The sequence below is a fragment of the Agrilus planipennis genome, unplaced genomic scaffold (assembly GCF_000699045.2).
Source record: "Agrilus planipennis isolate EAB-ADULT unplaced genomic scaffold, Apla_2.0 scaffold155, whole genome shotgun sequence".
NCBI classification, from domain to species: Eukaryota; Metazoa; Arthropoda; class Insecta; order Coleoptera; family Buprestidae; genus Agrilus; species Agrilus planipennis.
In genome coordinates this window covers 748571-774323 of record NW_020439161.1, presented here as the reverse complement: position 1 = coordinate 774323, position 25753 = coordinate 748571, and the positions used below count along the sequence as shown (strand labels likewise).

The 25753-nt window shown below is 34.7% G+C and overlaps 1 protein-coding gene across 4 annotated transcripts in view; it reads left to right on the top strand.

The window, feature by feature from the left end:
• Positions 1-25753, top strand: part of LOC108737479 (putative polypeptide N-acetylgalactosaminyltransferase 9) — a 47720-nt gene that overhangs the window by 9415 nt on the left and 12552 nt on the right. For all 4 annotated transcript variants that reach the window (XM_018470339.1, XM_018470340.2, XM_018470338.2 and 1 more), the window contains exons 2-4: positions 5551-5822; positions 10809-11122; positions 24430-24822. In XM_018470339.1, coding sequence (XP_018325841.1) covers positions 5551-5822; positions 10809-11122; positions 24430-24822 — 979 coding nt within the window. The remainder of the gene's footprint in view (positions 1-5550; positions 5823-10808; positions 11123-24429; positions 24823-25753) is intronic.

Genomic DNA, 25753 nt, shown 5'->3' with positions numbered 1-25753 from the left:
GGCGGTAATGGAACCAAGAAAACCAGCGGCAAATGACGCTTGGTATATTGAAAATTAATAATTATGAAGAAAATTTTAATGATCGTCATGAACAAATTACATTTACTTTTTACTGTTGTTTACATGACTTTAATGTGTATCCGTTGCAACCATTTAATGTTTCGTCATATTCTCTCTTTTCATATTGTTCGAAGGTGTTTGCCGTGAAATCACGAGCAGTATTTTTTCAAAATGTTGGTTTTAACGGAGCGAATGAAACTTGATATAAAACACAAAAAAAATACAAAAGAATTATTAACTGCGAAAAAAAGAATTACAACTACAAGCACAACGAAGAAAAATGAGAATTAAAAAAGTAAGTTAACAAAAAGAAGGACAAAACTAAAGTAATTTTAAAGTATGTGACAAAATCAAAAATTGTTCTGATGCCACCATCAACACCTGGTATGTAACAATAGAATACTAGCCATCTATAATTCTACTGCGTTAAAGTCTCCTGCGACTGTTAGATTTTCCTGTGCTTTCACTAATCATAGCACGTCTTCTATATCTGCATAAACCGCTTCTACGTCTTCATCTTTGTAAGATAATGTAGGCATGTAGATGTGCACTATCACCGTTTTTACCGACTTCGAGTTTAATTTAACCATAACTATCCTATCGCTTTTTTGTAAATAACTTTCTACACTCTATCCTGCTTTCCTATGCATTACAATTCCCACCCCCAAATTACCTTCCATCGGTCCTGTATGTATTATTCTAAAATCTCCACTCCAGAAGTATCCAGCTTCTGGTCAACGGGCTTCACTAATGCCTACTTTTCTTACTTGCCTCATTGTCTTAACAGTCTACGCTCCGACTTGTGAAATATTACACCTACCCCTATTGCACTTATTAATGACATACCCCGAGGTAGTCCCCGCCCGGACATCCGAATGGGGGACTAGTTTACGTCCGGAGTGCTTTACTCCATAGGATGCCATCATTTGAGTTCGGTTTGTTTTCCTTGGGGTATCATAATATGGTGATTTCCCGTTGCCTTCCACATTACAGTATTGTGCGTCAGAGTGTCATACCGATCCTCGTGATCTCTGTCACCCTGAGTACTGAAAAAGCTGCTGCCCTCCTTCAGGGACTTGTCTTAGTCTGGTTTCTCTTTAAGAACCCCTCCATTATGGTTGAACCTATGGTCCAGCTCCTTAAATCATCGAAACTCGCAAGCCAATCCACCCACTCTAGTTTCTACCAGAGTTTCGTCAAGGTTGAAGTCCCGTCGAATCGGATATACGTATGTATGTCGAAAAATTGTAACGGTATAATAAATAAAAACGTGGAAGTCCGAAAGTCTCCCTTCTGTTTTCATTTCCCCGTCTGAACTGTCTCTTTCTTACCAACCCCCCATCAATCCCTACGATGAAACGATGAAAGTTTCCTTTCCTTTCCCATTATATTTCGTATATGCACTACAGTGTAGGTCGGAGGAACCGCCCTTTCGCCAGCATCGGTAGCGAGAGTGAAATATGCAAAGGTTTTTTCTTCTAACCAACATGCTACAGCACCCTGAACCCTGAACTGGCTGACCTAAAATTTGCTGGTTAGATTTCTACAGTAACAGGCAAGTTGTGGGTAGACATCTTATAAATTACAATTTTTGAACTACATAATAGACGAGTTATGTACGCATGTAGTTATCCATCCCATTTAATTTTGTGACCTCTTAAGCTCTTCTCAAGTTGGTGAGCAAACTGTTCCCAATAAGATGCTCTAACCTGTTATTGCGTCCCGTGAAATTTCCTCAATCGATTAGTTGAACGAAACAGGAATCTGCTACTTTTCAATATTCCCATTCTCCTTCTAATACGATCGAATACACTTGAACTCAACACTCTCAATATCACCAGCAGTTATCAAGAGCAAGAACTTAATTTTATATGTACACATGGGTTGGTGCACTTGACCCTGTTTTATGTACGTACCCACGTTGCTAAATTAGCCCTATTTCCTTTTGATTCTGTTTGTATTTCCCTCGTAATTGAATCCGCTTAGGAGTTGATCATGTTTATTGATCATAGGAGAAGCAAGTTTGTGTAACAATCGATCATTTTACGGATTACTTTGCAACCATAATCTGCGGTACCAGTTTAAGGACACGTCCAATTCGTAACGAAGCCACAGTTTAAAATTCAGCAAATAATTTAAATCCCCAAGGATCCTTCCGTTCTCTCGTTCGAACACTATCATGATCGTAGGGTTTAGAAAAGAGATATTATTATGCGTACAACATACAATGCAGAAATCTTCCCGAAGTGAGTTAGTTTTTAATATGAAATGTTCTCAATTTTTACCCACTACACACTTCCTCAAATTAATGAGGAAAAATTTTGTTGTCACATCCCCGCCGGGAATCGAACCCGGGCTCTTTGGCTTTACGCGCCAATGCTTTGACCACTAAGCTACGAGAGATGACAACAGCAACAACGCCAAACCGTACCATTAGTCACAGATCCGTCGAACTAATGTAACTATATACTGAATATAAATATATGTACATATAATACAGAAATCTTCCCGAAGTGAGTTAGTTTTTAATATGAAATGTTCTCAATTTTTACCCACTACACACTTCCTTATCTCTCGTAGTTTAGTGGTCAAAGCATTGGCGCGTAAAGCCAAAGAGCCCGAGTTCGATTCCCGGCGGGGGTGTGACAACAGCAACAAAATTTTTCCTCATTAATTTGAGGAAATGTGTAGTGGGTAAAAATTGAGAACATTTCATATTAAATATTATTATACAGTGTATCATAGCCAGAAAAGTAGACGGTGGTATTTTCGCGCTTCGTAAAAATTCTTTGGCTTCATCTCAACATTGATAAGTTTTTCCATAATGACGACAGAGAACCTTTCGAAGATGGCTCATCTGTCTGAAAACTTGCCGCCGATATAACCGTTGTCATGACGACCCACTAGTGGTGGCAGAGGTACGGTGGTCGCGCGCCTGGCTCTTCACTTCGAAATTTATTATGTAGACTAAGGTCATTCCAAGGGCTATTTAAAAGATTAGAATGTACTCTAAGCTAATCCTAGAAAATACTTTTATTTTCTGAGAGAAATAGATTTCCATGACATTCAAAAAATGCGTGAATGGCTGTTTTGAATTAAAAACACTTCAATAAATAACACAAGGGTTCATAAAAATCTATTTAATCTAATATAACTCGTTCAGAAGAGATGCTTTTCCTGTGATGGTGGTCGATAAACTATCTCTAATCGAGAAAGATACGGAAGTAATATAGTCATAAGTATATAACTTAATAAATATACAAATAAGTTCTGAAATGAATACAGGTGGTTAGACATTCTAGGAAGGAAGGTATAAGGGATATTTGGCAATAAAAATGAAAGTAGAAATAGTCACGTACAACTAATAAATAGATGGTAATATGCTCAAGATGAATAAACTAATAACTATAATAAAATAAACACAATGTCCAATTCACAACAATGGCTTTACTTGACCTTTTGGTGGCAATCTAACCTCTTTTCTGCATTCATGAGTTCGGAAGCGTTATTACCGTTTGCAGGTTCATGATCATATGACTTTCGGCCATTTTTATTATCGAACCTTTTCAGGAAACATGTTTGCCGTACACTTCAGTTCATTCGGTTTGCTGTTTGAGTATTTGACTCATTTCCTCCTTCATCTGCGTCTGCATACATTCGTATAGCTAATATATGAAGTAGTCAATGTACTTCTGGATAGGATGGTGAAAGAATGATATCAGTTTCCCGCTTCCCGCTTCCTCAAGGCTCACACTCTTTAAAGTGGCGTAGTTGGCACTGCAAAAATCGAATAATCCTTGTTTGATTGAAGCTGACGATGAGTATATGTTATGTCTGTGTGTACGTATACGTATACGTATGTACGTATGGTGAGTTGGCAATTCATCTTTCAATATTTTCGCTTCACTAGCACGAATATATTCAGATTTGAGTGGAAAACGGTGTCGACGGCGGTTACGATCCATCTGCAGTGGAATTTCAGACACCCGCACTCAAATTGACGTCCTTAAATAAATATCTGGCGGTCGCATACCAATTCGCCCCGCTACGTCCCTCTCGAACTACGTATACCTGGTTATTCGGCTAAATTAACATTACTCCGTCTATTGACATTATTATCTAATTATCACAGAATAGCATTCATGTCTATCCCTTTCGATTCTCCATTTATGAACGCATTAAATTGACTGATTGAACAGTTTATTTTGTAATATGTTTCATGAGACATCAGTCATTGCAATCTTATATACATCCTTAAACCGTGTAGGATTTGAGATATCCTAACCTATAAAAGTTATTGTTTTGGTGTCGTTCTTTTTTATTCCAATCTTGCTGTAGCTGTTTTGGTACATAAAACTTCAATTTATGATATAAAAAGTGTGTATTGTTGGATTTGTAGAAGAGAGTACCTAAACAGCTATTTTATTATACGCACTTCGCCTTCCTAAAGTGACCCGAATATGGAATCCAAGTAGGTACATATTAATTCTGTAAATATTTGCATAATTCCTCAAGCAAAATATGTTGGAAAAATTGGTCTGAGCACGCTTTGGTCGGTGCTAATACGACTAACTTCCCATTAGATAATACAGTTATTATTGATTCCGTAACTTCATTGTTGTGATTAGATTAGAACGTATTTTAATTAAATTGTTTGTAATTAATTCGTTTTTTTTTTATAAAAAAAAAACGGCTTGACCGATTTCGTTCAAATTTCTTTCAGATCTTCATTATGATAATATCTTTCGAAAAAATTTTGGTTGAGGGCGATATCTCAATCCGTTCTTGAGATATCGAAAACGAAAAAAATGCTGACATACGAACGTACGTACATACGTACGTACGTACGTACGTACGTACGTACATACACACATCATCAAAAAAATTGGCTAGCATGCTACTAATATGTTAAAACGTGGAAATATAATGAAAATTCCGATTTCACTTTTCGACCCAATTACAATAACTTCCTAATGGGAAGTTAATAAAGTTTATTAAAGCTATGTATTGTTTCATTTGAAATATGAAATGGCGTGAGTTTCGTATTGCGAATAAAATCAATTTTCCGCCATTTTGTAAAGTAAATACATGAGATGGTCACAGTCCATTAGAGGCACAACTCAAAGTTTCCCGAGGTAAATCAACCGAAAGTATCACTAATCTGTCGTAACGGGTTTTTGTGTTTTATCGGAAACTGTGAAATTTTAATAGCAATGTCATGATATGCAAACAAATTGAATTTTATTGCCTTATTTCGGGCGGTTTACTTAATAAAAATATTTTTGAAATAATAATCCTTTTAAAGTGTTACGAAACAAAGAAAGACAAATGGCTCTTTTGTAATTGTTTATAAACTTAGTTAAATAAAGTAAAAGCAGCGCCTTCCTTGGGTTTTATGACAGCGCATGTAATCATTCTTCTGCCGCTGATTTTATAATTTTTATTTATTATGAAACAATGACTAAATATATTCATTTTCTGTTGTTTCAGGTGTAAAGAACCTAATCGTTACCTGAAAAATCTCCCCAGAACATCTGTGATAATTTGTTTCCACAATGAAGCCTGGTCAGTGCTTCTGAGAACTGTACATTCCGTTTTGGATAGATCCCCATCGCATCTGCTAGAAGAAATCATTCTCGTTGACGATTTTTCCGACATGGCGCACTTGAAACAACAGCTGGAGAATTACTTCGAAAATGAGCCAAAAGTACGGATAGTACGGGCACTGAAGAGGGAAGGATTAATTAGAGCTAGGCTTTTAGGTAAGTTACTACCAATATTTGAACTGTTATTATTAGAAATACCTGCAGGATGTTGCCATACACGAAAATACAATCCTGTCGTAGTATCGGGAATTACTAAGTGATCTAGCGGTAAGGGTGAACGATATAGGCTCGTTTTAGTTTCTTTATACAAAGGAAGTATCATCTTCTATCGTTTTCTGTATTGTTACTCGTAAAGCTAGAATGGCCTCCCGCGTTCCTCTATTTGTTTCAAAACCAAATTAATCTTCCCCTTCTCTGTACAATTTTAATTAACATTTTTGACGCATGGGAAGTTCTAAATGTCTCGCACCTATCCGCGCCTCTCTTTTTAGGTATGGTTACTACCACGTTTCGTTTATAATTCTCTGGGACTTTTCCCCGTTTCGTAAATGTGACTAACAAGCTTAAACATACGATCTCTAACCTCTTGTCCTGCATGTTTTAGAATTTCCCCCTGTATCCCATCTACACCTGGCGCCTTATAATTCTTTAAAGTTTTTAATGCTACATCGAACTCTTCTCTCATTATGGAATAACCTACTTCATCTATCTCCACACTATCTTACTTTTGTAATACGAGGGTGGATTGATAAGTTTCCGGCCTGACCAAGAAAAACAAGGTTTTTAAAAATTTTTTTTTTTTATTTCTCAACATAATCTCCTCCAAGGCTGATACATTTCTCATAGCGGTGTTCCAGTCTATTAATGCCATCTCTATAGACTGATTCGTCAAGCTCCTCAAAATAACCATTTACAGCTTCGATTACTTCTTCATTGTCCGCAAATCTCTTACCGCCAAGCCATTTTTTGAGATTAGGGAACAGAAAATAGTCACTCGGGGCTAGGTCTGGAGAGTAAGGAGGGTGCGGCATCAATTCAAACTTTAGATCGTTGATTTTAGCCGTCGCAACGATTGACGTGTGCGCTGGTGCGTTATCGTGATGAAACAAGATTTTTTTCTTCGCCAGATGAGGTCGTTTAATTTTCACCTCGTGGCTCAAACGTTGCAATAAGTCTGCGTAGTATTGACCAGTGATAGTATTACCCTTTGCAAGGTAATCAATGTATATAATACCTCTTGCATCCCAAAAAACAGTAGCCATAACCTTGTTCGCCGAAAAAATTGTTTTTGCCTTCTTTGGAGTTGGTTCCCCTGGTCCAATCCACTGTTTAGACTGTTCTTTGGTTTCAGGAGTGTAGTGGTGGACCCACGTTTCGTCAACGGTTACGAATCGACGCAAAAATTCGCTTGGATTACGCTTATACAATGACAAATTTGCGGTAGAAATGTTTTTTCGAATCAATTTTTGGTCGACTGTTAGCAAACGCGGCACCCATCTTGCACAGAGCTTTTCCATATGCAAATGTTGGTGCAAAATATGTTGCACACGTTCATATGACATCTTACAGGTCTCAGCTATCTCACGCACTTTCAATCTGCGGTCTCCCAGCACTATTTGATGAATTTTTTCGATCATATCTGGAGTTGTGACCTCAACGGGGCGTCCTGAGCGAGGCCCATCAGAGGTGCTCACACGACCCTTTTTAAACTCGGAAACCCACTGCTTAACGGTTGAATATGACGGGGAGGATGTCCCCAGTGTTGAGTCCATCTCTTTTTTAATTTCCTTCGGCGTTAACCCCTTCAAATAAAAGTATTTGATGACAGCACGGATTTTCCTGCTTTTCCATTTTTACGAAAACCACAGAGGCGTCTTGTTCAGCGTGCTGTCAAACCTACACTAGCAAGGAGATCGGGCTGAAACTATAGCTACAAGCTATCCAAGGATGGTACTATAGAATGTCACCTCAAGGTAGGCCTAGTGGCGTCATCTCTTGGTTAGGCCGGAAACTTATCAATCCACCCTCGTATATCTCCTGGCTCATGGTCAACGTATAGGTTCTCTATGTATTCTTCCCACCTGTCTGCCTTTTCCTCATTTTCTATCAGAATGATCCCTACCTCGTTTCTTATATTATTACTACTGTACCCTACTTCTCTAAAATTCCTTTTAGTTATATAATAAGCCTCAACCGATTGACCTACTTTAAACTTTTCCTCTACTACTTTACACCTCATATCAGTCCACTGTTCCTTAGCTGCCCTACACTTCCTAATTATTTCCAACTTTATCGCCGTATATCTTTTTTTGCCCTTCATCTTAAGTAGACCCTGTATTTAATTTCTTTAATTCTTTATTTTACTCGTTCTGTTGTCTGGTTTTTATGTTCATATAATCACGTGATCGAATACAGACGAATGTTATCATCGGTTTGTCTTGGCGTACGGTCAAGGTTGAGGTGGTTCGGTAGTTTTACTTTCACTAACGTTGTTGTTATTCGGTGTAGTTTAATATTATAATAAATGAAACCTTAATGCAAGTAGATACATAATAATTATTATTTATTTGATTGTGGGAAGTATTTTTAGCATAATTTTGTTTGCGGAAAAGTTTACAATGATCCTGGAAGTTGGTTCCGTTGACCTGAAGTTTCAGTTGATAACATGATGCATATGTGCATATTTGTGTATTGTATTAATAGGTAAATGATGAGGTATACACAATGGTTTTCTGTATTTGATTGACTATTATAATTATTTCTATAATTAAATGAGAGTAACGGGTTTATTTTTATTGTTTATTCAAATGTTCTAAGCAAAACTATTTACTTTGGAAAACAATCCCCATAGCTTTTAATGAGTATAGGTATTAGATAGGTACTTCAAATGGGAATTTTTTTAGGAAAACCTTTTTTATCAATTTTTGAAAAGTTGAGTTGAAATTAGTAAATCATTTATTTTTAGTCCAAAATTTTTCTGTTTGTAGTAGTTGAAACTGATTTAAATTTGTATGATGTAAGCGCGGCAGGGTGGCTCAATGTGGCATGTGTTTTGACGAAAATATGTTTTTGTAAAACCCAAGAAAATTATTCATAATTGACGGCCCTTTTTAACCAATTTTCAAATTTAGTTGTCCAAAATTTCTCGGTCTACAGTAGTCGTAGCCAATTTAAATTTATATAAGCGCTGCGGGGTGTAGTACTGTGGTATACGTTTTGATGAAAATGAGTTTCTGCGAAATCAGAGGAAAATATCTATAAGTGAGGGTTATTTTTAACCAATTTTCACATGTGCTTGCCCAAAATTTCTCCGTTTATAATGATTCAAGCTTTAAGGAAACGTTTCTCGAAACGAAAGATTTTATTGCTTACACAAAAAATTATACTTAGTTCTATTTAAACCTTATTGGTAAACCTAGGTATATGTATGTCATTCGAAAGTTGCGATTTCTAGGAGATTATAATGAAGATGAATACGAGAAAGTATCTGAGATATGCCCGCTGCCCGACTTCCTAAATGGTCTCACGATCAGTTGATGTTTTCTTATCTTAAATGATTAAACGTGAACTGCAGGAAGTGTGATAAAGCAGTTGCATTCTAAAGCTTACACTGTAAATCTAATTGCGTTATTTTAACTCACTTAAGTGTGTTATTTTTTCAAAATGCACTTCATCCGCGTTAAAATATCCCTACAAGTGCGTCATTTAAACACGTTATCGGTGCATCAACATAATAATATAACGCGTTATTAATGTGTAAATTTTAGAGAAGCTGCATGAAATATAACCTCAAATAAGCATTTATTTCTTTCAATTTTACATTTGAGTTTTTAGATAGAAGTGCGTTATTTGGAGGTAGTCACTTTTTACACATTCATATGTGAATTATTTCAAAATGCACTTCATCCGCGTTAAAATACCCCTACAAGTGCGTCATTTAAACACGTTATCGGTGCAATAACATAATAATATAACGCATCATTAATGTGTCAATTTTAGAGAAGCTGCATGAAAAATAACCTCAAATAAGTATTTATTTCTTTCATTTTTACACTGGAGTTTTTAGATAGAACTGAAAACATGAAAGTATGNATTTGTTATTTCCGAATTTTATAATGTGATTGGCATTAAAAACACGCTCACCTTCAACGAAATTTCCTTTCCGAGGCTTTGTGTCAGCCCAATCACATATTATGTCAATACTTATCATTTTATCGTAATTTAAAAACGTGGAAATTGCACAGTACACTATAGGAACTACGATAAATTTTCCCTAATCGGCGCCATGTTTTTAGGCTCCTCCCATTTGACGGATCCCAATAATAAAATTGTTGGGTTTGTTTTCATTGATACTAACTCACAAGTTCATCGTAAAGGACTTAATTGGTTTGGAAATAAAGTTGATGGATTCTGCCGATGGGATTGATTAACAATTCTAAACAAGAATGGGCAAGAATTTTTTGAAAATTATTAAAATTAATAAGTTTCAAAAGTTAAAATTCATATAAATGAGTTGTTTTGACACCTATGTTGGGCGTCAAGAAAATTACACACATTTACAGGTAAAAATAACGTACATTTCGTGTATTATTAAAAATTACGCTCTTATTATGGGTTGAAATAACGCTCTTGAATTTGCAGTGTAACTCTTACTACATAAAATAGAAACAAGGAGATTGTGGTGAATTAATAAGTAAATAAAGTAGGAGACTCAGTCTCGCGTTGGTAATGCCCACATTTGAAGTGGGCGAAATGCGTATCCGCTCAGTAAAATTATGTTAGTGGTAATTGGGCTGAGTCCCCAAAATTGCCAAAAACCTGGCGGTCATTGTATAATGAGAATACAGCATAAAACTGATAGGCACCTGACGGGCGACCACTGTCCGTCAACATACGGATAGTGTGAATCAAGCTTTATGACGCTGTTGTCAACTTTCAAATGTTTTATTAGTTGAAAATACTATTGTACACGTCAATTAATTAGTAGGTAATATTAAAATAGTTGTTTTTCGCCATCTGTAATAAAATCATTAACTTTATCGAATCCTGTTTCAAATTAAACATTTAAAGCTTGGTTCAGCTGATAATATAGCAACAATGATGCCTCAAATTTTACATAAGTTTCCCGTTTCCTTGTTCCAGGTGCCAGACATGCCAACGGCGCGGTCCTGACTTATCTCGATTCTCATTGCGAATGCACTCCAGGATGGTTGGAGCCACTCCTTGATCGTATAGCAAGAAACAAGACAACCGTGGTGTGTCCCGTTATAGATGTCATCGATGACACTACATTCGAGTATCATTCGAAAAATCACGTGGTTAACGTGGGTGGATTCGACTGGAATTTGCAATTCAATTGGCATGCCGTTCCCGATCGAGAAAAGCAAAAACACACGAGTGACTGGGAACCCGTTTTCTCACCTACCATGGCCGGAGGACTTTTTAGTATCGATAAGGTAAAATTTCAATTATTGTTTTATTGAGAAAATGCAAGCTGTATCGTATGTGCCATGTACCTACGCATGTCGAATTTAGGGCGTCATCCAGGAGTACAGAACGCGGTGAAAATAGAATAGGATTTTAATTCCTTTTTTTAATCAAGTATCATCTACAAATTCGATTGTTTTATTATCAAAATTGATTTATACGTTTATTGCTCATTTTTGAAAATACTGAGTTGGTTGGTATCTGTTAATATCAATGATTTTCATTTTGAAAATAAATTACTTACATTTAACAATTTTCCATTTAATTTTGTATCAAGTTCTTTGTCCTGTCGCCGATACATGCGTATCGTTGCAAGTGTTGATGGGAGTCAATACGAACGTAAAAGAAATTCTATACCTCTATCTGCCAACGCCATTCCGTAGTATATCTAATTGTTTTATCTGGGAAAAGCGACCGGTCATTAATTTGTAATGAAATTCCAAATTGCGAATGTCCGAAAATGCGAATTCTGCTGGACATGTTGGCTCATGTTGCTGATGCATCAATTATGTTCTAATTAAAGAGATGGGCCGAATCGACTGCGGGGTTACCACTTGTATATTCCTGTGTGTCTTTGTATATATTCATGCACACACATGATACACGTGTCTATTATGATATTTATCTAGGCAACATAATTTCACGAAATAAGTATAGGTTTGTGGGCATATTCTATATAAATAAGTTATTTCTACAATTGGTATAGTTTTCGAATCGATCAGTTGATGTTTTCTTATCTTAAATACTTAAATGATTTAAACGTGAACTGCAGGAAGTGTGATAAAGCAGTTGCATTCTAAAGCTTACACTGTAAATCTAAATGCGTTATTTTAACTCACTTAAGTGTGTTATTTGGATGTAGTCACTTTTTACACATTTTTATGTGAATTATTTCAAAATGCACTTCATCTGCGTTAAAATACCCCTACAAGTGCGTCATTTAAACACGTTATCGGTGCATTAACATAATAATATAACGCNTCGCACCTATCCGCGTCTTTTTAGGTATGGTTAATAGATTAATACTCATGCAAATGAAATAAAGTAAAACAAAATTGGGCTTTTATTGACAAAATAAAAGATAATTTAAATTTCTGCTTTTTTCTAGTTCGTTATTTCATAGTTTTGGACTGCATTCATTACGCAATATCAATGTTGTCCTATTAAAAATTACACTAACAAAATCTGTGTACTTAAACTACTCAACTTGTCATTTACAAAGTGACTTTGAACAATTATGGCATAACGACAACTCCTTGTATCAAATTCTTATCACAATATTTAATATCAATCCATAATTAGATACTTAGACATCCATAACCTTCTACTATTTAATCTAGTTGTCCCTACGGTTTTTTTTTATTGTAATTTCGCTCTCGAATGGTAATTTAGATTATGCTCTTATTGTGCACTTAATTGGTATTCTTTTTCGAAGTATTTTCTTGTCTAACTTTCACCCTTATAATTTTATCCGTCACAATAAGGCAGCTGTTGTTTTTCAGCAAGATTAGAAGTGCGCTTGTCGTAGATTTTGGCAATTTATTTTTTTAAATGAGATTACCAAAAGTCCTCCTGCTATTAAATCTATTAACGGAATGTATTATTCACTGAACTCATTCGGTATTCTGACACAGCCTTAATTGCTGTTCCCGCGTTGAGAAATGATAATTGGTTAGATATTTTTCACGAGAACTTATTTTTTCTTTCCTGTGTAGTCCTGAAGAATGACAAAGAAACTAATTTGCTGTTTATTTTAAATTCTCATTCTCCATTTATAACAAAAGGAAAAACCAAAATGAGCGAAAACGTTGGGCACATCATGAACAGCTGTGGAAAACCGCAATGAAATTGATTTCCCTCTTTAGTCATTTTCGCAACAAATAAACAACTGGAAGTGAAAACTGAAACGTTTTTTGATAACGGTCCCTAAATTTAGACAAGAGAATTTTATTTGTGTAATTGGTTTCATTAAACGATTAAGTAAAAAATTGAAAATTGTCCAATTCTATCCTTAAAGTGGATCAATTCTTAATATTAGTTTTTGCCCTACTTTCATTTACTTATTCATATGTTTTGTGCTTATACTTTGAAAACCGATTCCATATTAAGAAAGTTTTCCAGGAGGACTTTTTTGTATTGGGTTGAACAAATTTTATCGACAAATAGAGTTGACTTTGACAGATAAATAAATAGCTATATGAGTTCCACATCTTTCGAGATTCCTTGCCTTTGAAAGTTAGCAAAAATTTTTAATAGAATTTTCGAGTAGTGTGGTTATAAATTTTTCTTTAGCAAGGAAACTTCTCCCGTATGGCCAAATAAGGTTTAAAAAGTTGTAGGTTTTTTCTTAACACCTCTCTAAAGTATCAGTTGAGCCTTTTTTCGGATCGATGAATATAATATTTTTGTTGTGATAAGCCACTTATACAGGGCGTATTCAATGTGTCAATTTCAGGATAAACAATTGGACGACCTCGGATTTGGAATCATCGACCCCATAAACATAGTATGCATGCTCAGATTTCCGGATCATTATCATGGTACGGTTATCAGTCCTAATACTGGTTGGAAACCCACTTTTTACTATCCTGAGCTAATTTTCTCATTTTCTTAAAAGCAGACACATTTACCACCAGTAGGCTATTCAAATTTTGCCGCCCCTTCTGACCTATGCATTTCTATACCCTACGCGGACGAAAGAAGTTGGAAGAAAATATTTTAGAATTAAAAGACTAAAAGAGGTATATTTTTTATTGGACTTTTTAAAACAATACGAACAGTATTCCTATTAAATTATCCGTTAACAATCTGCTTGATGATCACAATAAAATCAATTAAGTTGTTATAAAAGATTTACATGACATGCCCTTTTTGTGCGATTTTAAATCCGCAAAATCGTCAATTATATCGTCGTATGAAATGTTGTTCATTAGTTCTGATTCTATGCACAAAAGAGCTAAGGCATTTAGCTTTTCTTGACATAATGTAGATCGTAGATAGTTTTTCACCCGCTTTAAGCAAGAAAAGCTTCTCTCACAATTTGTCGCTGGTGTACACAGAGCCATGCGATCTGCTATATCCAAGTTTGGATAAATGTTCTTCAAATTCTGATTTCGCAGAAACGACGATAGACTTTTTAATGATCTAGAATCTGGTTTTATCAAAATTCTTTCAGAAGCGGATTTTTGGGACAAATTTGCCACCCCCTCTAGGCTCCAGCCTTCTCAGCCTGCTGGTCAATCCACCACTGCTTAAAAGTAGAACATCCCAGATCCTTAACTATTTGTGAATGAGTAATCTAATCTAAGACGTCCTTTGCTCCTTTTAACTCCTACTATTGCTTCTAATATGTCTCCATGCCATGCCTACCAACCTATTTTTTTATAGACTTCCATAGCCCCCTGTGTCTTTTTAATACTTCCTCATTTCTAACCTTTTCTACCCACGATATTGTCATCATTTGCCTGCAACACCACATTTACGAAAGTCTAGCGACGGTGCATCTATTTTAATCTAACATAAAGCGGTATTGTATTCTAGAGGCGTACATCTACAAAATTCACATTTTAGCTCCAAGTCTTGAAATAATTTTATTAATTAGGCAAGTTTAATGAATGGTTCACAATGAAGCGACGCTGAAGCAAATTCATTTTGCCAAGCGCAGATTTAACACGTTTTCCGCCGTTAGCAGTCTAGTGTTTTCGCAGATGTAGGTCGCAATATTTATCTATGTGAGGTAGATATGATACGGGTACTGTTTTTTTTTTACTATTGTTTTATTTTCGGCCATATTGCAACTAAACTAAAGTAACGAGTTCATCGCAGCTTGTTCATATCTATGCAAATTAGTTGCACAACTGCTGCAGCAAAATGATAGCCCGCAGTGGTAATCTATCGAATTCGATGCACTGAAAGTTGCGGTCGTGATAAAGCCACCTTCGCAACAAATTAATACACCGATGCTGCTGCTGCTTCTGCAGCCATATTATGTGTGTACGTGTGTGGTACAAACGTGAACGTTGCCGATCCCCGTTGTCGCTGTGTTAGTACACGATGAGGAGATGAAAAATTATTGCCTGCGGCAGTGCGCCACGGAAAGTTCGGAAAGTTGCACTTAATCGCGAAAATTGTCGGGAATAACGATGAAAAATCCCTTACGAATGTTAATCGCAATTTTGTTAAAAATTGTCTTCTTTTTAAGTAATATTATTCCCAATTACAGGTTGAACTAAGAGTCCCATTGGGAAATTTAATTATTTAAATATAGACAAATAGAAATTGTGAATAAATAGTGATGTACATATAATATTGTTTGTATTGGGATCCGTCAAATGGGCATACACCATCTGATGGCAAAATTTATAACTCGAATGAGGGAAAAATTTACATAGGAACTGTGCACGCAAATTGTAAAATTGTTTATTAAAATAATAAAACACGTTAAAAAAGTAAAAATTTTTTTGATGATGGAGTCGACGAAGTTTTCTTCTAAAGTTAAATCAAATAAAAAGTTAATATGTTCAGTGAAAAGCTGCAATAGCACTTCAGACATAGATCTTCACTCTTCACCTACATTAACTACTTTCCAATAAAAACTAACCGTTTTATATATGTAAAAAATATATTCGGAAAATTAGAGAAAAAAGTAAACTAATAGAAGCTTGGATGAAAGCAGTAGGTATCAAAGAAGTGAATTCCGGAATAAAAATTTGTTCACGTCATTTTAATGCACATGATTATATTTCAGCAAGTATTTACCATCAGCCATAACCTTAATATTTAAAACTAGAATCATACTAAAATTATAAAGTGAGAAATTATTTATTCCTGTGTAATTGATTTAACACAATTCTAATGATACGATATAAGTATTTTGAGGTTAAGAACCTACCTGCTGCAATACAACAAAGTTGCAATAATGTGTTTGCAACGTTCTCTTAAATCGGCTTTGCACGTGCAAGTCATTGATATGATATTGCTTAAATCACCCAGAATCACCTCACCAATTATATAACGTGAATCACTTTTTAAATCCGAAGTTTGTAAAAAGTAGGCAGTAAACTTGACGGAATTTGAAGGCTAGCTTCCGGATTTGTTATTTCCGAATTTTATAATGTGATTGGCATTAAAAACACGCTCACCTTCAACGAAATTTCCTTTCCGAGGCTTTGTGTCAGCCCAATCACATATTATGTCAATACTTATCATTTTATCGTAATTTAAAAACGTGGAAATTGCACAGTACACTATAGGAACTACGATAAATTTTCCCTAATCGGCGCCATGTTTTTAGGCTCCTCCCATTTGACGGATCCCAATAATAAAATTGTTGGGTTTGTTTTCATTGATACTAACTCACAAGTTCATCGTAAAGGACTTAATTGGTTTGGAAATAAAGTTGATGGATTCTGCCGATGGGATTGATTAACAATTCTAAACAAGAATGGGCAAGAATTTTTTGAAAATTATTAAAATTAATAAGTTTCAAAAGTTAAAAAAATTATAGGTATCTACCTTCATGCAGTAACTTGTTTTATTTTTTTAGTATTTGTATAAATTTTTAATAATTAGCTCAGGATAGGAAGTAGTGGACGTGCGTGTCCAATCAGTCTTAGGACTTACGACCTTATGATGAAGATGATCATGTAACAACCATTACCGTCTAGGTTCGTAAATATTCCAAGATTTTTGTGTTGTCAAAAATTTGTGAAAAGCATCTGTCAATCAATATAGCAAAAGTTGAAAGTCGAATGATCAAACCCTAACGGTCCATTTTATGATAAGGACGAAGGCCATTGTAGAGTAGCTACCTACGATTACAAAGGCTGAAATCGTAACAATCGTAGAAAAACATACCAAAAAGCAGAAACGCGAATAGTCTGGTGGACTTTTTTATATTCTATTTACATTTAGCACTGCATAATATTAAATTTCATAAATGTCCTCAGCAAAATGACGCAGAATTTTCGAAACTTTAAAAGATTGCAAAGGTGCGGAAATAATACATATGCGCCTAGCAACAATAATATACTGACCATCAGGAATGATTTGAATGTAAATAAAGTTAGTTATGTGAGACCTTTGCAAATGTACATGCTTAATTTTCCTATTAAGCATGGTAAATTAACAAATTTTGAATTCAAATTAATAATTTTTTTGCAATTTACAAATCTTGTATCATCTTGATACAAGCACAAAATTTCTTTTACACGGAAGCGACTCGGCTTTTAAAGGTCACTCAAGTATTACGTAAACGTAAATTTTAGTAAATTTAACCTCCCCCCCCCTTGTCAGCAAAAGTAACCAAAGTTCTTACTTCCCATATTTACGCAAAAATTGGTACCTGCATATCTTCTTAAAAAATTTTGTAACAGCCACAAAACACCTTGTGGGAGCAAGTGAGCATTATCAGTTATTATGGGGAATCCCTCAACATGCTTTTGAACATAGACAAGTACAGTGGAATCCGTTTATAATGACATCGAAGGTAATCGACAAACACATCATAATAACCGGACGTCATACAAAGCGTTTTGTGAAAAAAAAAATTTAATTTAATAGAGAAACATAGTAACTAATGAAATGAAAATTGCACGTTTATTACGTACACATTATACACATACAGGTGTATTTTTTAATGAATATAATCTGTAATTTTTGTCTGCTTTTGTTTTTTCATTTTATTGTAAAAATAGTCTAATAACCGGACAATTTATTAAAAGTGGGTCATAATAAGCGACATGTCACTATAAGCGAAGTCATTATATCCGACTTTTTTTATAAAGAATTTTATATGAAAACCAAACTTCGTGGTGTAATTACGTCATAATAGGCGGTTGGTCAATATAAGCGGCGTCATAATAAACGGATTCTACTGTATAGGGATTGTCATATTTATTCAAATCAGAATCTACCAAATTTTGCATAAAAATCATAAAAATAAATAAATAAATATTATTAACATAATCACCAACCAAACCCCCGTCCCTATATCATAAAAAATAAACAAAACAATTAGGAAGGGCGGTAAATGTAGGCTTCGCCTCGGATGACAGAAATTTACGTTACGCCTCTGCCATCATAAATAATAATGAATTATTAATCATGAATCATTACATGAAAAATTAAAAAATGAATCGTTTTCGATCGTATTCACCATAGTCTCCTGTCCACTTCCCCGAATCTAACTACCCTAGCTTTATTTACCTGTCCCATTGACACCTTTAATCTTTCCAAAACCCTAGCTTTGCTCTGCCTGTCACCACTGCCCCTAATCTAACGATTCTGGATAAATCTCCGAGTATTTTCTTCAGGTTTATCCATCTTCGATTGGTGCGTCACCCTTGTTAACATATTCACCACTCAGATTGTTCTTGATCTTCATTATTTCTATACCTTCTATCACTTCAATATATTTATGATAACAAAATAGTTATATGTTGCATAGATTCTAATCAATAATCTTATATTTTAAGAATCACTTCAAACATCTATTTACAATAAACAGTCAGTAGTTAATGTCAACATTTCCGGTAGGTACCTAAATGGATGCTCTAGCAACATTTCCTGTTTTTATTTCAGCAGCGGTAAGCAAGCAACAATGCTTCATTTTTGAATATTCCGTAAGTTTTTTTTGTTTGGTTTGCCGACCAACCCAACGAAACATTGCAGAACAAGCATTAACGGTGACATTTTACAATTATCTTTCTATCGATTCTCCATTGATCAGCTGACAATTCAGCAAATTTCATCGCGTTCTTTCTTTCAATTTTACTTTAGAAGAATATCAATTTAAAGTCTCAGTCATATAAATGAGCTGTGCTCACATTCCTAAAAATTGTTTCTTAATATTAGTTACCAAATCTTCCACTGAATGCATTATAAATTCAAATCAAAAGCCAATAAGGTGTGACTGTCTAAGTTAAATAAAAAACTTTCACTTTTATTGGCTTTTGATTTAAATTCCTTGTTTCATAAATTTAGCATTGCTTTTGAAAATCATTAGACTTTCATAAAATGAAAAATTTTTTGGTCAAACTTGTGAGCTAACTGCAGAATGAATTCTTAACTCCTAGAGTTTTTCTAACATGCATCATATAGTTAGATTAGCTTTGCTAATTGTGCGTAAAGGGAAAATTCTTCTTCAAATCCGAAGCCCAGTTTCAAAACCTTAAAGTCATTATAAACTATTTTAGCTTTAAAATTGTATCATTGGCAATTTCCATTAGGAGTTGATTTGATTTAGATTGATTGCCTATACGTTGAGTCAGAAACGTTTAATAATATAACCGTTTGATATAATTTTTATGAATTATTTTATTTAATGCTTGGAACTATGATACATTCCGGTATTTTATTTCTTTGTTCTACTGTTCTGGTTTGGCATATTAGAATTTAATGGTAATTAGTTAGGTTAGATAGGTGTAGCTATATACCGTGGTATCCGGCCGTCTACGGTATAGTTGTTTCGTTGTACATACAGTAGCAATTATACAAGTAATTTGCATAGAAATGTGCAAAGTTGGATCTTCCGACTCGAGAAGCATCCAGGAAATGCCCCGCTTGCTCATCCGATACGTACGTCTATCAGCTTATCTGCTTAAGTCCAACTTTCACGATGTGTAATTCGTACACTTGTACGTGCTATGCAGACGTTGCACACAAAGGAAACACCACCATAATTAAGTTTACAATATTTCGTTGATATCATTCCTCAGATATAGTTACATATCTATGTGTATGCCAATGAATATTAGCGGTGGTGTAGGTACATGATACTAAACAATAAATAGAATGCGGAGGAATTTGACCACCCAGAAAGCTTCATAAATGAAGTACTTTTTATAGATAAATACGTGAAAAAGGAATAGAGGCCGATATTAAATATGCCTTCGATAGAATAGGCTAAAGAGGTGTTAGACTGAGTTGGAGAACAGAGGACGCGTTGATCAAAAATGGGCAAAAAGATCTCAGACATGAAGGTCTAATTAAAGACACATCAGAAGCAGAAATAAGAGTTAAAAAGGGCAAAAGTAGACCCGGATTAAATTACTGCCTGTAAATAGTGATGTACAGGCCTGACGCTGGAAGCTGGCGGAAATTTTAAAATGGCGTGGATGCGCGGTGGCAAAAGTAGGCAGTTTTAGGTATAAAGATTGCAGCCCTCATTTTTCAGTATTCCCATCAGACGCGTAGATTAAATATTTAAAAATAGGGATCAGTGAGCAAGTAATAGACATACAAACAGAAGAACTAATTGTTGATGTTGGTGACAGTGATAGAGATTCCCATGATGACAGTGAATGTGAAAACTAACTATAATACAAAAGCAATAGGTTAATTTTTTCGTCTTGTTAAGTCATGTTTTTACATTGTTTTCCAGTACGCTACTGTCGCATCTGTATTAATACTATAATTTACGCCTACTGAAACCTTATTTGTGTATCGATTCCAAGTGACTTACCCAAATAGGTCATAAATGGTCAAGTACCTGCGCCACCGCTCGCCAGCTTCCTTCGTCAGACCTTGCAGGTTGCTCTAGTTTTCGAGAAATGCGCAGATCGCAAAAAGTAGGGGTGCTTGTCCAAAGTTATCACCATCATAAGGTCGTCAGTCCTAAGACTGGTTGGACATGCATCTTTACTCTTTTCTATCCTGAGCTAACCTTCGCATTTCCCTAAAGCTAGAGCAACCCATATCCTTAACGATTTGCTAACAGCAATCTAATCTAGGTCTACCTCTACCCCTCCTGACTTTTGTTTCTACCTCTAATATGTCTCTGACTAGACCTTTATGTCTGAGAAGGTGTCCTAATACCAACCTATCTCACTTATTTCTTATTAACTTCCATAGAGTCCTCTGTTTTCCTTCATTCATTCTAATACTTCTTCATTTTTAAGCTTCTCGATCCACGGTATCCTCATCATTCGCCTGTAACACCACGTTTGTAACGCTTCTAACCTTTTCTTTTCCACCGCGCCCACCTTTCATGTTTCGGACCGGTACAGCGCCGCACTTCAACATACACCTTTAACAATTTTTTTTGAATTCTAAAATTAACCGTTCACGAGCATAGGAGTGACTTCTTTTTATTGAAGGCGACTCGACCCTACGTTATCCTCTGCTTTATATCCCTACTACTCCTTCCGTCCTGACTTATCTGATTTCCTGGATACCTAAAATTAGCTTAATCTTTCGTCTACTATCAATATATGTTCGCTCTTTCCATACTTTTTCTTCTCTTGCATACCAGTAAAAAATTACGGAATGTGTATATCATACTAGCACATCAATGTACATGTTATATTTAGTAAACTACATACACAATTAAATAAAATTTGTCAGTAATTTTTTTGAGCTAAGATGATTTTCTTGAATTTGTTTGTAATAGCCGTGTTCAACCACAGCACTACTAGTCTCAAGCGATGTTGGCTGTCAGAGAAATAATACACACTGAGTTCCTGGAACTGCCAAATGATTAATATCTATTCTGGTGTTAGTTCCGATATTTCTAGGTTTTTTGTTTTCGTTTTATCAAAAAAGCAAGTTAGCTTGTTAGGATAATCAGCTCAGTTTAAAACTAACTGGATTCTGGAGATCCAAATCTTTCACGGAGTTCGTAGTTTACTTCATTAGCCTTGCAAATTCGTTGATCAGGCCGCGTCTTATTATTAAACACAACTTCGAGATTTGAGGGAAGTGTTTTTTCTTATTGTTTGTCTAATTTCTTAAAGTTTATGAATGTATGCACTATAGAATCCACACTGCGCGATGCACATTCCAACGACTTAAGGAAATTGTTTGTCTTCAACTTAATTCCCATCGTGAATTTTACTTGTTAGTAGAGTAAACAAAAATGCAGTTCCCCATTATCTACGTTATCGATTCGAAGTTTATGTTGGGTATACTAAATTGGATAAGCGTAATGAACATAGTGCCGCATCTTTAAAAGCAGTTATTGCTACAATAAAATCCAACAGTTATTTATGTATTATTTGGGCCTCTTAAGTAGTCTTTAGATGAGCTTTTTTTTTGTCTCATCTAGTAATAATCTACATATCTTTGTAAAAAACGACCGTCGCATATCTTAAGGGTCATTCGCCAATAGAGTTTCAAAATCGTCCCATTTATACTAGGTTTTAAGGAGGTTGTTACATGTGGTAATCGGTTATTTAAATCGGCTCAAAATACATTGTTTACTTGTTTCTTTGGTGCACTATTCATATTAACTGTTTTTTATCGACTATCTTCTATTAGATTATTTCTTTTTGATTATTTCCGGAAACTTCCCATTTGATTTATGTCCCGCAGTTGTCGATATTCGGGTACATCAATAGTACCACCAATATCGATCGTCTGCGGCTTACATTCATCATAACTAGAGATGTTCAAAATGGTTTTTTAAAAGTATATAAATGCAAAATGCAAATACTTTTTTGATTTGCTATTTCAAACGTAAAATACAAAATAGATTTCCCTTTTATATTTTAAGTTCTAAATGCAAAATACGCATTTTCANATCATTTTATATAGTGTTTGATCGGTGATATTAGCAAAACTTTTAACGGCAAAAAGGTATTTTGCATTTTACAAATAGAAAATACGTTTGGAAAAGTATTTTAAATAAAATACAAAATGCTTTTCTCAAAAAAGTATTTAAATGCAAAATGCAAATACTTTTTTGATTTGCTATTTCAAACGTAAAATACAAAATAGATTTCCCTTTTATATTTTAAGTTCTAAATGCAAAATACGCATTTTCAGATAAATACTTTTTTGTAATACACCTATTTAATTTTCTACATTTACTTAAATGTAAAATATAATTTAAGAAAACCTTGCAGGCATTTGCTCATTTTTTAAATATTGAAGTTTTACTAGGTTAATAGTGGTGTTTGCACTATTATATCACCAGCTGTGAAGATTAAGTATGATTCATATTTTTCTGTTTGAAGTGATAGAGGTATAGTTTTTCTATCTTTATGTTATAGGTCCTTCAGTTCAGCAAGAAATATCTATCTATATGCTTCCTTATTTACCTTTGTTACCCGTTTTAATTGGAAAAAAAACTGATGCCAAAATAGTCTGTTTACCGTGAAAGATCAGATCCAAAATGGGGTTGTAAATAATTTTATTGATGTAAAATCAACATCAGTCATTTTATATCAACATATTTACAACTTTTTGGGTTCATCTAATAAGTGAAGTTTTTGGAAGCGTTTTCTAAAAATTTTGGATTATAGGCATTTATTAGCACACCACAATATCTTGTAGTTTTCAGTTTTACACAGCTGGCGTATATCAATTCGATATTGTTTTGCGAGCTTTTTTGTCGTAATTCATAGAATTTCGTGGTTCCTTTTAAAGGTACGATAAGTGGTAATTTGGCAAGTGCTGATATCAATTAACAACTTCAATATTCCACGGACCATGAAATTGAACCCAAAAAACAATATCGATCCAATATTTTTTAGATTATTCATTTCTAAGGAGTTTACAATTTTTTGGCGTTCTTCAGTTAAAGAATTAGGAGGCATTCATGGAATATCTCTTTGTTTTCTTTTAAAGCTTCTAATACCTTCAGTGGCCAATGTGAGCAACTTTCATTCATCATTTTATATAACATCTGATCGGTAATACTAGCAAAAATTTTAACGGCAAAAACATATATTTTGCATTTTATAAATAAAAAATACGTTTGGAGAAGTATAAAATAAAAATGCTTTTCTCAAAAAGGTGTTTAAATGCAAGATATAAATAGGTATTTTTTATTTTGTATTTTCATTTTAAATGCAAGTGTTTCAAACAAATCACATCTATGATCAGAACACATTTATTTTAGTGGAGGGTTATCCCAATAACTTCTAATCTAAACTATTACCTAAATCTGGGTTAGACCCAGTAATATTTAATCTATACTACTACCACCTAAATCTGGCTTAGGTCCAGTATCTTCTAATCCTATAACGCACACAGCCATTTAAATGGGGATAGTCCCATTACCGTCTAATCTGTACTGAAATAAATAAATATGCCTATGCTGCTACTTTTCCTTTTTAAAATACTGAAATATGCCTGAGTACTAAAAATCTTCTTAAAAAATTAATATTCTACTTAACCGGAGGGTTGTTTCAGTATCGTCTAATTTGTACTGCCTGAGCCGGGGGTTGCTTCAGTGTCATCCAATGTGCGCTGCTCAGATTGCCTTTACTTGAAAAATGCAAGATTATTTTCTTGCTTTGCAACATTTCTGCAATCATGTTTTCTTCCTTTCCAGGAATTTTTCGAACGTCTGGGCACTTATGATAGCGGTTTCGATATTTGGGGTGGCGAGAATCTGGAACTATCGTTCAAGACTTGGATGTGTGGTGGTACATTAGAAATAGTGCCCTGTTCACATGTGGGACACATTTTCCGGAAACGTTCCCCTTATAAATGGCGGTCGGGGGTAAATGTTTTGCGAAGAAATTCAGTTCGTTTGGCGGAAGTATGGATGGACGATTACGCGAAGTATTACTACTCTAGAATAGGGAACGATCTGGGAGATTTCGGGGATGTTAGCAACAGGAAGGAATTACGCGAGAAGCTCAAATGTAAGTCCTTCAAATGGTACCTGGACAACATCTATCCAGAAATGTTCATTCCAGGAGATGCTGTAGCTCATGGAGAGGTAAGTCATTTTTTTATTGTCTTAACATGTTTTACTATCTAATCATTAGATATAAATTTACATTGTATAAATTAATATTTAGAGTAATGTCCTCTAATTTATTTCAAGGCTTTAGTTCTTGAACGTTTTGTCAGAATTTACAGTTTATATTAAATTACCCAGTTTTATAGTGTCTTTTCCAGTAACTTTATAGATGCAGATTAATGAGGGGATACTAATGCGTTGTAATCTTTTTTTATTTAAAAGTTTACCTTACAGGGTTACTTACTTTTTATCCATTTACGTTTCAATCGTTTTGGTTCATACATTTAAATCGGTAACCAAAATCTCGATGTGCAATACGTTCCAGTTAAAGAGCGACGTCATTCCCGAAAGCCCCTCGATAAAAAGGGCTATTAGTCGACCGGTATCCCAAAAAGTACTTCGCCAAACTGACTATAAAGTAAAAAGGGTGAGAAAATCACCAGCCTTAACGCCATATTCTGCTACATTTCCTTTTCTTAATGTCCTCACTTTTAAAGTTTACCATTTTTTTTTATGACGAAGAAATTGAAAATTATTTTATGAGAGTGGTAAACCAACTATAAGCACATACCTATTAGGCAGAAAGGTTTAACTATATATTTAGAAGGCGATCAGACCAAAATTCCCTAATTTAGCGAAATGTATTTCAATATGAATTAGCTACAGAGTGGTTAAAACAAAGCGAGAAGTTTTTGGCGTTTTTCAAGGAAAATCAATCATCTTAAAGATAAAACAGTTTCTAAAAAATTTCAAAAATGTAATTACTGATTAATTTACTTCATTAATAATATCAAAACTGCCCTGTATTTACTCAGAAATATTTATTTAATTGTAAAGTGTAACATATATTGAAATACCACTTCACACTACAGTTAAAATATTATGATTTGTTACATGAAATATTGAA